Genomic DNA, 12817 nt, shown 5'->3' with positions numbered 1-12817 from the left:
CCATGGTGGGTTCCCAGGGAAGCTAAGGAAGTTTAAACTCCAGGGGCCTCACTTACGGAGCTCCTTCCACAGTCCTGGCAGGGACACTCATCATTTTATATTCATAATTCGGTGTCCTTTTAAAAAAGAGGTTCACACATTACCTATGCTTTAGACTCTGCAAAACCTCGCTGTGCTCCACTTGACAGGTATAGCTCCTTTATGCAAATTTCATAACATGGCCAGGCATGGTGGCTCATGCCTGCAATCCCAGCACTTTGGGAGGCCAAGGTGGGTGGATTGCTTGAACTCAGGACTTCAAGACCAGCCTGGGCAACATGGTGAAACCCTGTCTGTACAAAAAATACAAAAATTAGCCAGGCATGATGGTGTAGGCCTGTAGTCCCAGCTACTTAAGGGACTGAGGCAGGAAGATTGCTTGAGCCCAGGAGGTGGAGGCTGCAGTGAGCTGAGATAATCATGCCACTGTACTGCAGCCTGGGTGACAGAACGAGACCCTTTATCAAAAAAAGAAAGAAATAGAAAAAGCAAAAAAAAAAAAAAAAAGTTTAATAATGTGCCCCTTTTGAGCAGACAAATTGCCAGAAAGCATTTACTCCCTTGGCCTCAGTAGTCCAGGCCATGGTACAATCAGCCCAGATGGCCCAGGTGTTGGGAGAATCTTCTTAAGGTCTTCAGCATCATTTTTAGTTGCACAGCTTTCTTTTTCATTCTCCCAAAGTGAATAATGAAATTTACCTATATTTCTACCATCTATCTAGCTATCCATCCATCCGTCTATTATCTATCAATCTATCATCTTTCTATCCATCCATCCAACTATCCATCCATCCACCCATCCATCCATTATCTATCCATCTATCATCTTTCTATCCATCTGTCCATCCATTATCTATCTATCCATCTACCTATCATCTATCTGTCCATCTACCCAACTATCTATCTATCCATCCATCCATTTATTATCTATCCATCTATCATTTTTCTATCCATCCATCCATCCATTCATCCATTTATCCATCTATCATCTTTTTTTTTTTTTTTTTTTTTTTTTTTTTTTTTTTTTTTTGAGACAGAGTCTGGCTCTGTCGCCCAGGCTGGAGTGCAGTGGCCGGATCTCAGCTCACTGCAAGCTCCACCTCCCGGGTTCACGCCATTCTCCTGCCTCAGCCTCCCGAGTAGTTGGGACTACAGGCGCCCGCCACCGCGCCCGGCTAGTTTTTTGTATTTTTTAGCAGAGACGGGGTTTCACCGTGTTAGCCAGGATGGTCTCGATCTCCTGACCTCGTGATCCGCCCGTCTCGGCCTCCCAAAGTGCTGGGATTACAGGCTTGAGCCACCGCGCCCGGCCCATCTATCATCTTTCTATCCATCCATCCATCTAGCCATCCATCCATCTATTATCTATCTATCCATCCATCCATCTATCCATTCATCCATTATCTATCATCTATCCATCCATCCATCCATTCATCCATCCATCCAACTATCTATCTATCTATCTATCTATCTATCTATCTATCTATCTATCTATTCTTCTATGGCCTTCTAGTTTTCCTGAAATATAGCTCTTGGATGATATTTCCCATGCTTGACAATTCAGACAGAATACACCCAGCCATTTTCCTTTGAAGAGTTTAAATGGTTTCCAGAAGAATCAGATAGTACACAACTCACGATTTTGGGGAGTGGAGGTTAATTTCTGTTTTACCAGAATGAATGTTTTCTCCCTAGGAACTGCATCTGAAATCTTTAGCAGCACATTTTGCTTTTCCCACAAGCATGACTGTTGCATGGCATCTCCAGGCTGTGTGGCTTCAGCCAGGCATAGGATTCCATTCAGCCCCACAAATGCACATTGCTCTGCTAAGGAAGAGTCGGCTCAGGGTCATGAATGAAATTTAAAACGTGATTTGCCTTTCTTTAGTTTTTGATACAAATCAAATAATCAATCCACAGCACAGTAATTTCTGGATTGTGTCCTCTATGTGGTTTTCATATGTTTTGCACAAAAACATAAGGACATAGTGTTGAGCTTTAGTGTTTATCAGATGACAAGCAGGAATTTTGCTTGCTGACAGGCTGGGCTGTAGTGGAGATGCCCGGACTCCCAGGGCCCCCTGATGTCAAGTGAGAGTCGGCTCAGCTCTGTCCACTCCTGCAGGCTGACAATCAGCCATACACACTAGTCAGGATGTGGGAATCCATGGGCAGCCCTTGCCTCATGCAAGCCTCCTAACCTCTCTGTCTGTGCTGTGATCATGAACAGACAATAAACACTAGTGCGTGACAACCTCCACTAGGGTACAAAGCAAAACCAAGTTAGTTCCCTGTCTGAAAAGGGGCTTAGTGTGCAGGGGACGCAGAAGCTGCTAAGAGGATACTTGTGTTTACAAATGGAACTCTAACCTTCTGTGGTTTCCCTTTGCAGACACTTTCCTACTCTTTGCATTTCCCTAAAAGCCATAAAACAGAAAAGGCCATTGCACCAAAGGCATTTTTATAAGCACCAAATGATGTTATTTAAAATGTTCAAATCCAAGATGGCTGCTGGGTGGGCATGCAGGATTCTGTTTCCTGTGGGCAGTTTTCAAAGGCACTTTCTGCCTTCCCTGCACTTGCCAAGACGGCTGTGGTAACTGCAGAAATGACATCACGTCATGATTGCAAGAGGAAAATGAACAGGATGGGAGGGAACACGCTCTTAAGCATAATATTTTCATTCAAATGCTTTCAATATTAAAGAACTAGGGCAAAGAAATATGGAAAATGGGATCTGTGAAGCAGCATTATTTCTGAGTAGCACAGATATCAATGGCTCCCCTTTCCCTGTGATGGTGTTTCAGGCAGGGCCAAAGTGACTGAGCCGCACTCCACAGCTCTCTTTTTTTTTTTTTTTTTTGAGACGGAGTCTTGCTCTGTCCCCCAGGCTGGAGCGCAGTGGCCGGATCTCAGCTCACTGCAAGCTCCGCCTCCCGGGTTCAGGCCATTCTCCTGCCTCAGCCTCCCGAGTAGCTGGGACTACAGGCGCCCGCCGCCTCACCCGGCTAGTTTTTTGTATTTTTTAGTAGAGATGGGGTTTCACCGTTTTAGCCAGGATGGTCTCGATCTCCTGACCTCGTGATCCGCCCGTCTCGGCCTCCCAAAGTGCTAGGATTACAGGCTTGAGCCACCACGCCTGGCCATCCACAGCTCTCTAATCAGAATTCTCTGCAAGCAAATTAAAAGGGAAAGGAAGGCCAGGTACAGTGGCCATGATCATGCCACTGCACTCCAGCCTGGGTGGCAGAGCAAGCTCTGTCTCAAAAAAAGGAAAGAAAGAAAGAGAGAAAGAAAAGGAAGAAAGGAAGGAAAAGAAGGGAAGGAAAGGGAGGGAGGGAGGGAGGGAAAGAACAAAGAAAGGAAAGAAGGAAGGAAGGAAAAGGAAAGGAAGGAAAGAAGGAAGGAAGGAAAAGGAAAGGAAAGGAAAGAAGAAGGAAGGAAGGAAGAAGAAAGAAAGAAAGAAAGAAAGAAAGAAAGAAAGAAAGAAAGAAAGAAAAAAAAAAAGAAAGAGAAAGGAAGAAGGAAGGAACTGCTAAGAGGATGCTTGTGTTTACACAAGGAAGGAAGGAAGAAAGAAAGAAAGAGAAAGAGAAGGAAGGAAGGAAGGAAGGAAGGAAAGAAAGAAAAAGTAAATAAGGAAATCCTCTTACTCTTCCTTCTCCCAGTCCAGCAGTAGGGAAGGCTACTTGTATGCTAAGAGAATAAAGTTGTAATTTAAAATGATGCCAAGAACAGAGGCTTGGATTGTTTTACTAGTGAGGTACAGGCGTGCTTAGAAAGCACGACTCTGCAACTCTGTCCTTACATGGAAGACTGTCAGCAGAAGTTTAGGGACATACCCTCAAGGGAAGATGTCATGATTGCATTATCAGTGGGGACTCACTGAGCTGCCCTGGAGACATTTTTGTGTCATGTATATCGGTCTACTTCCTGGCTGCATTTTGCCTTTGATAAGCACTTTCTCCAGAGAGTGGGCAGCATTTACTGAACTTCAACATCTGCTGCTCTTCTGGGTATTTAGTGATGGTTTTTTCCACTTGTATTGATCCCTAAACTGTTTCATGAAGAGCATACTAGTGTATATAGAGGATTTTGTGGTCATGATGGTATCTCATAGAGTAGACCTGAAGGGTATAAAGCTTTTAATTAAAAATGAGTGTTTATTATATTTTGTGTGTGTGTGTGTGTGTGTGTGTCTGTGTGCATGCGTGTAGGGGAAGAGAAGTTGAGAAGAAATGACAACAATTTTTGGTTTGTCAGGTATGTATGTACGTAGGTGTGTATACATGTATGTGTGTGTGTGTGTGTGTGTGTGTTCTGAGATGGCGTCTCACTCTGTCACCCAGGCGGGAGTGCAGTGGTGTGATCTGGGCTTACTGCAACCTCTGCCTCCTGGGTTCAAGTGATTCTCCTGCCTTAGCCTCCCCAGTAGCTGGAACTACAGGTGCGTGCCACAATGCCCTGCTAATTTTCTGTATTTTTAGTAGAAACAGGGTTTCACCATGTTAGCCAGAATGGTTTTGATCTCCTGACCTTGTGTTCTGCCCTCCTCGGGCTCCCAAAGTGCTGGGATTACAGGTGTGAGCCACCGCTCCCAGCCATATTATTTCTTTTTTGAGATAGGGTCTGACTTTATCTCCCAGGCTGGAGTGCAGTGATGTGATCATTACTCACTGCACCCTCAACTTCCTGGGCTCAAGTGATCCTCCCACCTTAGCTTCCCAAGTAGCTGGGACCACAGGCATGTGCCACCATGCCCCACTAGTTTTTGTATTTTTTGTAGAGACGGGGTCTTGCCATGTTGCCCAGGCTGGTTGGGAACTCCTGGGCTCAAGCAATCCACTTGCTTTGACCTTCCAAAGTGGTGGGAGTACAGATGTGAGCCACCGCACCCAGCATGTATTTTAAATGTTTCATAGTGAACATGTATTACTTTTTAAATCAGCATAAGGTAAAACTAAAAAACAAACCTTGTTTATGTATAAAAGGCATAGCTGAGAACGTGAACGTGATGGAGGTAACTTGCTCCAGACTCACTGGTTGTGGGCCCAGGTGTTTTCAGCCTCACCTTTGACAAGGTGAACACTAAAGCAGGGCTGATTCCAGCTGCGTGAACCTGGTGACCAGCTCCTTTCTCTGACAGTCACTTCTTGGATGGAGTTGCTGCCAATGGCTTTGGCCATGGGGACCCAGAGAGTCACGAGGCCTGCTGCAGCCCTGAAGAGTCCTCCCACAGTCTGTGGCTCCAGGACCACAGCATGGGCACACCCCTTTCTACCTGGCTTTGTTTGCTGTGTGTGTTTTGTAGGTAGCCTGGTAGACTCATCGGGTCATATCCTGGTCCCTGGAATCTATGATGAAGTGGCTCCTCTTACAGAAGAGGAAATAAATACATACAAAGCCATCCATCTAGACCTGGAAGAATACCGGAATAGCAGCCGGGTTGAGAAATTTCTGTTCGATACTAAGGTATGACCACAGACTGATGGATAAGCTGGAAGAGGCATGAGGCTAGTAGATCATATTTGCCCGCTGTCTAAATCGTTGTCTGGTGCTAATCTGCATATCTTAGAATCCAAAGCAGATGTGAATTCCTAGGCAGATTTTTGATGTCCACAGCCACTTCCCTGTGGGCTGGATCAACCAGTCCTTTTTCACTGGTGTCTAATGGGCACTGGCTTCTGGCATTTAACTACAAGCAGTTACCCATTTCCCAGCCATGTTTTCCAAAGCTGTTTATTAACCTAAATCCCACGCCAGCCTTCAGCCGGTGAGCTGGACTTCTTACCTTTTCAAAGACCAAGAAAAGTCTGAGATGATTCCAGCTCCAAGACCTGTAACTGTTCATTCTTCCAGACAAAACCAAGAGCCTTAGGGTCTAATCTGTAAGTGAATACATCACTGCCTCAGTGGACTAAGAAAACACAAAGCCAAAAACATTCCTTACTGGCAAATTTAGAATTGTTTTTGCTTTTCTCCTCCTCCTCTTTCTGGGCAGCATGTTTGCCTGACAAGGTGTTTGGTAGCAGGGCTGGTTCCTGGGGAAGGGGCCACGACGGGGAAAAGCAAGCTGAAAAGAAGCAGTAGAGTGAATTATTATGAAGCAGGTGTCTTCCTGCAGACCAGCTCGAGGATGGCCAGAAGAAGAAAGATAACTGGCTCAAACATGTGGAGAGTTCTTTGATGTCTTCTGAATAAGAAAATGCTTTCATTACATAAGTTATTATTGTAATGACTGAGGTTAGAAATTTATAATTGAGCCCACATTTCTGAAGGGGCCCGTTTGTCTATGGCCATTCCATCCTGAACGTGCCCGATCTTGTCTGAAAGGACCCCTTTGCCATTTGTTCACTGAAAACTGCAAATCTTGGGCAAAGAGGGGCACTCATCAGTGGGGAGCATCTTGGGTACGTGAAGGCATCTGAAGACAGCAGAGTTTGTGTCCTGAGGGAAAAGTCCTTGCGTCAGACACAGCTGAGTAAGGTGACAGTTAACGTGTCCTGAATGGTGTCTCAGAGAGACAGACAGTGGTAACACAAGCAACCCAGCTCCACTGGGGTCTAATTAAGCATGCTTTGGGTAATTTTATTTTAATATAGGAGGAGATTCTAATGCACCTCTGGAGGTACCCGTCTCTTTCTATTCATGGGATCGAGGGCGCGTTTGATGAGCCTGGAGCTAAAACAGTCATACCTGGCCAAGTTACAGGAAAATTTTCCATCCGGCTAGTCCCTCACATGAATGTGTCTGTGGTGGAAAAACAGGTAACAAATGCTTATTGTCATTCTGCGTAGTAACATGGTTTCTTAATCCTGCTTATCACTGCTTAGTGAGCAGTGAGGTTGCTACCATTGGAGTATCATTTTTTTCTAATACAAGAGGAGTGGAACAAACGTCAAGAAACCAATATTGCCTACTTCAGTGACTTGTGCCTGTAATCCTGGCCAAGGGATTTGAGAGGCCAAGGCTAGAGGATCCCTTGAGCTCAGGAATTCAAGGCTGCAGTGAGCTATGATTGCACCACTGCACTCCAGCCTGGGTGACAGAGCGAGACACTGTCTCTTAAAAAAAACAAACAAAAAGAACCCAATCTTTTTCCTCAAGTATATGCAACTACAGCAGTCAGGTAAATAACCATTTGAAGCTAGAATGCTAGGAAAATTTGAAAGTTAGATGGTAGATATAAAAGCAAGATTGGTTTACACATAGATGGAGTAGGGACCTGCCTATGCTTGGACAGAAGCAGAAGGTCTCAGGCTTCAGTCATTAGATCTTCATGATGTCTGAAATTAACACTTTGGATGCAGCCATTTTAAGGAAAATGTTTTCTGGAAGGATTTACGTGTCCAAATTACCAACCAATCATCAATTTGCCTCAAGTTAGTTTAATAGAAAGTAGACTCTTGAATGAATGAACTGAAGAAATACCTCATCCCAACCATCTTTCTCCATTCCATTATCCCTCTTTATTGTCTTGTTAGCACTAATTACATTCTAAAATAGTCTCTCTTTCTCCCTCCCTGCCTCCTCCCCTCCTCCCTTCCCTCCCTCCCTCCTTCCTTCCTTCCCTGCCTCTCTCCTGCCCTCTCTCCTTCCTCCCTTTTCCCTTCCCTTCCCTTCCCTCTCCTCCCCTTTCCTTTTTCTTCCCTCCTGTTCCTTACTCCTGCCCTCCTTCCATCCTTCCTTCTCCTTTCCCCAATCCCCTTCCCTCTCTATCCCCTCTCCCTCCCTTCCCTTTCCTTTTCTCTTTCCCTCCTTCCTCCTTCCCCTTCCTTCTTTTTGGAGGTGCTACCCCTTTTTCTCATGAAATAATAAACTCCATGAGGGCAGGGCCTTCCTTGTCTTGTTCACAGCTGTATCCGCAGCACCTAGAACAGTCTCTGGGACATGACACATGTTCTGTAAATGTGTGTTGAGGTAATTAATGGAAGAAGTTTGAGTATGGCACCTTCCCGGGAGGCTCTCCACAGTAACAATGAGAAAAGAGCAGGAGGGGAGAGAATGAGGCTGAAATGAGCCTCCTCCATAGTTGAGCCCGGAGTTGCTCCCACGTCTTGGAAATTTCCAAATGCTTAATGCTCCCAAATCACTCAGAGGGTACTGAGGAGTCCTAAAAGAGGACGATTCAAAAGAGAAGTCCTGCTGTGTTAGGTTTCATCACTTTCAACAGGCAATGCTCCAGCACCTCCGTGTGTGAGACACTGTGGTTGGAAGGGGGTGGGCTGGGGCCAGGATTGCGGGGAGGAGGATAGAGGAGAGTCTCCCTCTGGGTGCAGCCCAGGGTTTCCTGCTCTCAGCACTGAAGAAGGATCTCACTCTCGCCTCTTGGCAGAGTGAAGGAAAAATCACAACACTTGCATGTGTCAGGTTAGGGCCTTCGGTTTCCTGATGGAAGAGACTATATTAACTGTATTAATCAGTTTCTTGATGGAAGACTATATTAACTGTATGAGAGAATAACCTGACACTTTCTCTTATTATTGAAAATGTCACCTTTTAGGTGACACGGCATCTTGAAGATGTGTTCTCTAAAAGAAATAGTTCCAACAAGATGGTTGTTTCCATGACTCTAGGACTACACCCATGGATCGCAAATGTTAACGACACCCAGTATCTCGCAGCAAAAAGAGCCATCAGAACAGGTGGGACCTTAAGATCTTCTGACTGGCCAATCTGCACTGGGACTCAGGGGTGGTACCTGTGGGACCGTGGGTAAAGCAGACACTTTTAAAACTCAGAAATCAACTCTCCTTTTAATATAGAGGACATTGTTGAATGCATGTCATGTGCAGGGCACGCTATACACGCCATCTCAAGTCATCCTCCCAGTGGCCTTCCCCATCTAACAGAGGAATAAATGCAGGTTTACAGACATGAAGTATTTTGCCAAAGGGTGCCCAGCTCACAAGTGGCAAAACCTGTGCTCAAATTGAAGTCTGGAGACCTGAATTTTGGGGAAAATGATGCACTAGAAAACCTTCAAACCCCCTGATACAAAACTCATAGAAATGTTGGCCAACATGTAAAAACATCCTTTCAAAACACAGATTAGGCCAGGTGTGATGGCTCAATCTTATAATCCCAGCAGTTTGGGAGGCAGAGGCAGGAGGATCACTTGAGCTCAGGAGTTCGAGACCAGCCTGGGCAATATGGTGAGACCCCCCCCCCATCTCTACAAAAAATATAGAAATTAGCTGGGTGTGGTAGCATGCGCCTGTAATGCCAGCTACTCAGGAGGCTGAGGCAGAAGGATGGCTTGAGCCCAGGAGGTTAAGGCTGCAGCAAACTGTGATCATGCCACTGCACTCCAGCCTAGGGGACAGAGTGAGACCCTGTCTCAAAAACGAAAAACAAAAAAACACAGCTTAGCTTGTACGACATCAGAGGGAATCCTTTAGGATTGAAAATGAAGAAGCTAAACTCTAGGGGAGTGAATAAGCAGACCCTGGGCTGGCCTGCAGGGATCTGCTCTTCCTGGTCACAAAGAGACTGGAACTTTAATGGCCTTGGGCCAGAGTGAGGCAGGAAGTTGAAAAGGAGACCCACTATTCGCAGGCAGGGCATCCCCGGAAAGCCACACCTATCCTGCATGTGTAAGCTTGACTGCCTTTGCGTGGACGTTGGATGGACACAAGGTCTCCCCTGAGAATTTTTAACCATGGACCCTTGCTCCTATGGGTTTGGGTGTTTAATTTTTAGCTAGTGCATGGTCTGGTTCTCACTAGTGCCATGGCTGGACTGCCTGCTGATGCAAGCACGGCATTACCCAGGAGGACACAGCCCCAGGCAGGCCAAGGAGATTCCACAGGAGCCTCCTGGAGATGAGCTCGCTGTATACAATTGCAAAACACACGAGAAACCCAATTCCAGTGTGTCTGACCCTAAAGCCGGTGGTCTCTTCACAATGCCACATCGCTTCCCCAGAAGGCAGCACAGCTCTATTTCGAACTTCTTTGGTGGTGCCTGTTTTAATTCCATGCATTTCAAGGTCCTGGGTAGAGCCATGTGCTGGGCTGAGCAGAGGGCGTGTACTTGGGTGCTGGTTGTGCATCAGGGAGCAGGGACACCCAGTCTCTTTGGCTTCTGCACCAGGAGGGGGACCCTGCCAACAATAGCAGAATGGGGGCTCTTCCCAAAGCAAGGAGTTCTAGGTCTCTCCAAAAGCTAGGTGGAAAAGCAGTGGCATGCATTTTGGTAGACCTATGGCATCCTATTACAGATGATACCTGAGGCCACATTGGCTAATGGTGGCAAAGCCGGAAAGGGAAGCCTAGATCTCCTTGAAGCACTAACTCTCTCTCTTGGGCTTATCAGTACAACGGACACAGACACGGAAAACTAGGGAACAAGTCCATGACAGGGAGCCATGCTTCTTTCCATCACCATTCCTGCTGCCCCCAACCTTAGCAGGTATTTTGCCAGTAAACTTTAGGATTGAAGAAATGTAATGGCAGCTGAAGAGAGGTGTGCGTTTGAAATACCCCAGTTGACAACAATAAATAAATCTGAAATAGCCTTTCAGGAATGTATAAGACACCTTTCGGTCTGTTTGTGTGCTAAACTGGTTCTACTAACAAGATACATTACTTCGATTCACATCCATCACATCTTGCTGTGTGAGTAAAGAAGAGGTGACATGTTCTCTCTGGTTTCTTTGTTTCATTTTTCATCCCACTGCATCACTGGCAGCATGTCCTCTAAGCGAGAAGGTTTGAAATAATCTCTTTCTAAAACCTAGGATAGCAGTTAAAACTATTTTGTGCAATACTTTGAAAATTGCCAGAAACATTGTGATATTTGAGTGATAGTACAGCTATTGGCATATCTGTCACCAAAAAATCCAAAGAAGTCCCACTTCATAATATTTAATGCATGAAGAAACAATAAAGGTAGGCACATTGTCTTGTGTTGTGCCAAACATGCATGACCTCTTGCAATCACAAGATAACATCAGACAAACCCAGAATGAGGGATATTTTACAAAACTACCAACTGATAAGCTTCAAGATGGTTAAGGTCATGAAAGACAAGGAAATAGTGAGAAACGTCCACAGCATACAAGAAACTAAGAAGCAATAATAAAAAAGCAGTGTGGATTCTGGATCAGATCCTGGAATGGAAAAAGGGAAAGACTGGTGAAATCGAAAGTCTGGAGTGGAGTTAACAACATTGAACCATTGTCAGTTTCCTTGTTTTGATCATTTTGCAATAGTTGCATAAGACGTTTACATTAGGGAAAGCAGAGTAAGAGATAGATGGGAGCTCTCTCTGTACTATTTTTGCAACTTTTCTAAATGCTAAACTTTTCTAAATGCTAAACTTTTCTAAAATTAGTTCAAAATAAAAGTTTTATTTACAATTTTATTTATTTATTTATTTAGAGACAGAGTCTCACTCTGTCACCCGGGCCTGAGTGCAGTTGCAAGATCTCGGCTCATTGCAACCTCCATGTCCCACGTTCAAGCGATTCTCCTGCCTCAGCCTCCCGAGTAGCTGGGATTACAGGCATGTGCCAGCATGCCCGACTAATTTTTGTATTTTTAGTAGAGACAGGGTTTCACCATGTTGGCCAGGCTGGTCTCAAACTCCTGACCTCAAGTGATCCGCACACCTCAGCTTCCCAAAGTGCTGGGATTACAGGCGTAAGCCACCACACCTGGCTCTAAAATCTTTTTTGAAGTAGGTAATTGTGAAGAAGACATCCATAGTTTTCTTCTTGACTCTAGCGTCTATCTTAGAATATAATTGCATGATATCAAGGGGTTTCCTTACCCCAGGCACCAAATCTAATGGTAAAAACAAAGAAAGATTAACAAGGAAAAAGAAAGAGGAAGGTAAAGGAGGCACTGCCCTTGAGGAGCTTACTGGGGGTGGTCTTGTCCTTACCCTATTCAAATGCCTTCTTTTCCTGTTTCAGTGTTTGGAACAGAACCAGATATGATCCGGGATGGATCCACCATTCCAATTGCCAAAATGTTCCAGGAGATTGTCCACAAGAGCGTGGTGCTAATTCCGCTGGGAGCTGTTGATGATGGAGAACACTCACAGAATGAGAAAATCAACAGGTCAGCTGGTGCCTGTGCAATGTGCCTCTCTCTTCTTCCTTTACTGCACACACACGGGTCTACACATGGGTGACCTCCTGTTCAATTTATGTGAGAATGGAAAATTGTACAGACTGGGGGCTTAAACAACAGACATTGATTCCTCACAGTTCTGAAGCCTGGATGCCCTAGATCGGGTGCCAGCCCATTTGGTTCCTGGTGGGTGCCGGCTGTCTTCCTGGCTGTCCCTGTGCTCACATGGTGGGGTTAGGTGGCCCTGGTGTCTCGTTCCCTTTTTATAGGGGCACCAGCCCCACTGGATTAGGACCCCCATTTTGACCTCATTTAACCTTTATCATCTCCTCCAGGCCCTGTCTCCAAATACAGACACACTGAGGGGTTAGGGCTTCAACACCGAACTTCGAGGAAACACAAATGTGAAGTGCATAACAAAAAAGGCCATTTAGGAATGTTTGCTTTATGCACTACTGGCAGATACTACAAGATCTCTTAAGCCTCCTGGACTAGTGAGAAACAAGAAATTGTTCGACCCTGATATCCATGTCATGTTGGTGATAAGAAATCAAGGAAAACTGACTTTTAGATTTGAGTCTAGGACTGATTCTCATCTTCTTAATAATAATAATGCATTTTTCACATGGAACTTACTAAGTGCCTTTCATACTGGGATCTCAGAAGTATGTTAAATAATTTAGATGGAATTTATAACA

General features: G+C 45.2%; 1 protein-coding gene across 1 annotated transcript in view; it reads left to right on the top strand.

Annotated features, from left to right (window-relative positions):
• The window catches only part of LOC105489329 (carnosine dipeptidase 1), a 47522-nt gene that overhangs the window by 34098 nt on the left and 607 nt on the right, over positions 1-12817 (top strand). The window contains exons 8-11 of the mRNA XM_011754070.3: positions 5351-5511; positions 6642-6806; positions 8543-8684; positions 11960-12107. Of these exons, the coding sequence (XP_011752372.1) occupies positions 5351-5511; positions 6642-6806; positions 8543-8684; positions 11960-12107 (616 nt within the window). The remainder of the gene's footprint in view (positions 1-5350; positions 5512-6641; positions 6807-8542; positions 8685-11959; positions 12108-12817) is intronic.

The sequence above is a fragment of the Macaca nemestrina genome, chromosome 19 (assembly GCF_043159975.1).
Source record: "Macaca nemestrina isolate mMacNem1 chromosome 19, mMacNem.hap1, whole genome shotgun sequence".
NCBI lineage: Eukaryota > Metazoa > Chordata > Mammalia > Primates > Cercopithecidae > Macaca > Macaca nemestrina.
The sequence above is the reverse complement of the archived record's forward strand: the minus strand, read 5'-3'. Positions and strand labels throughout refer to the sequence as shown.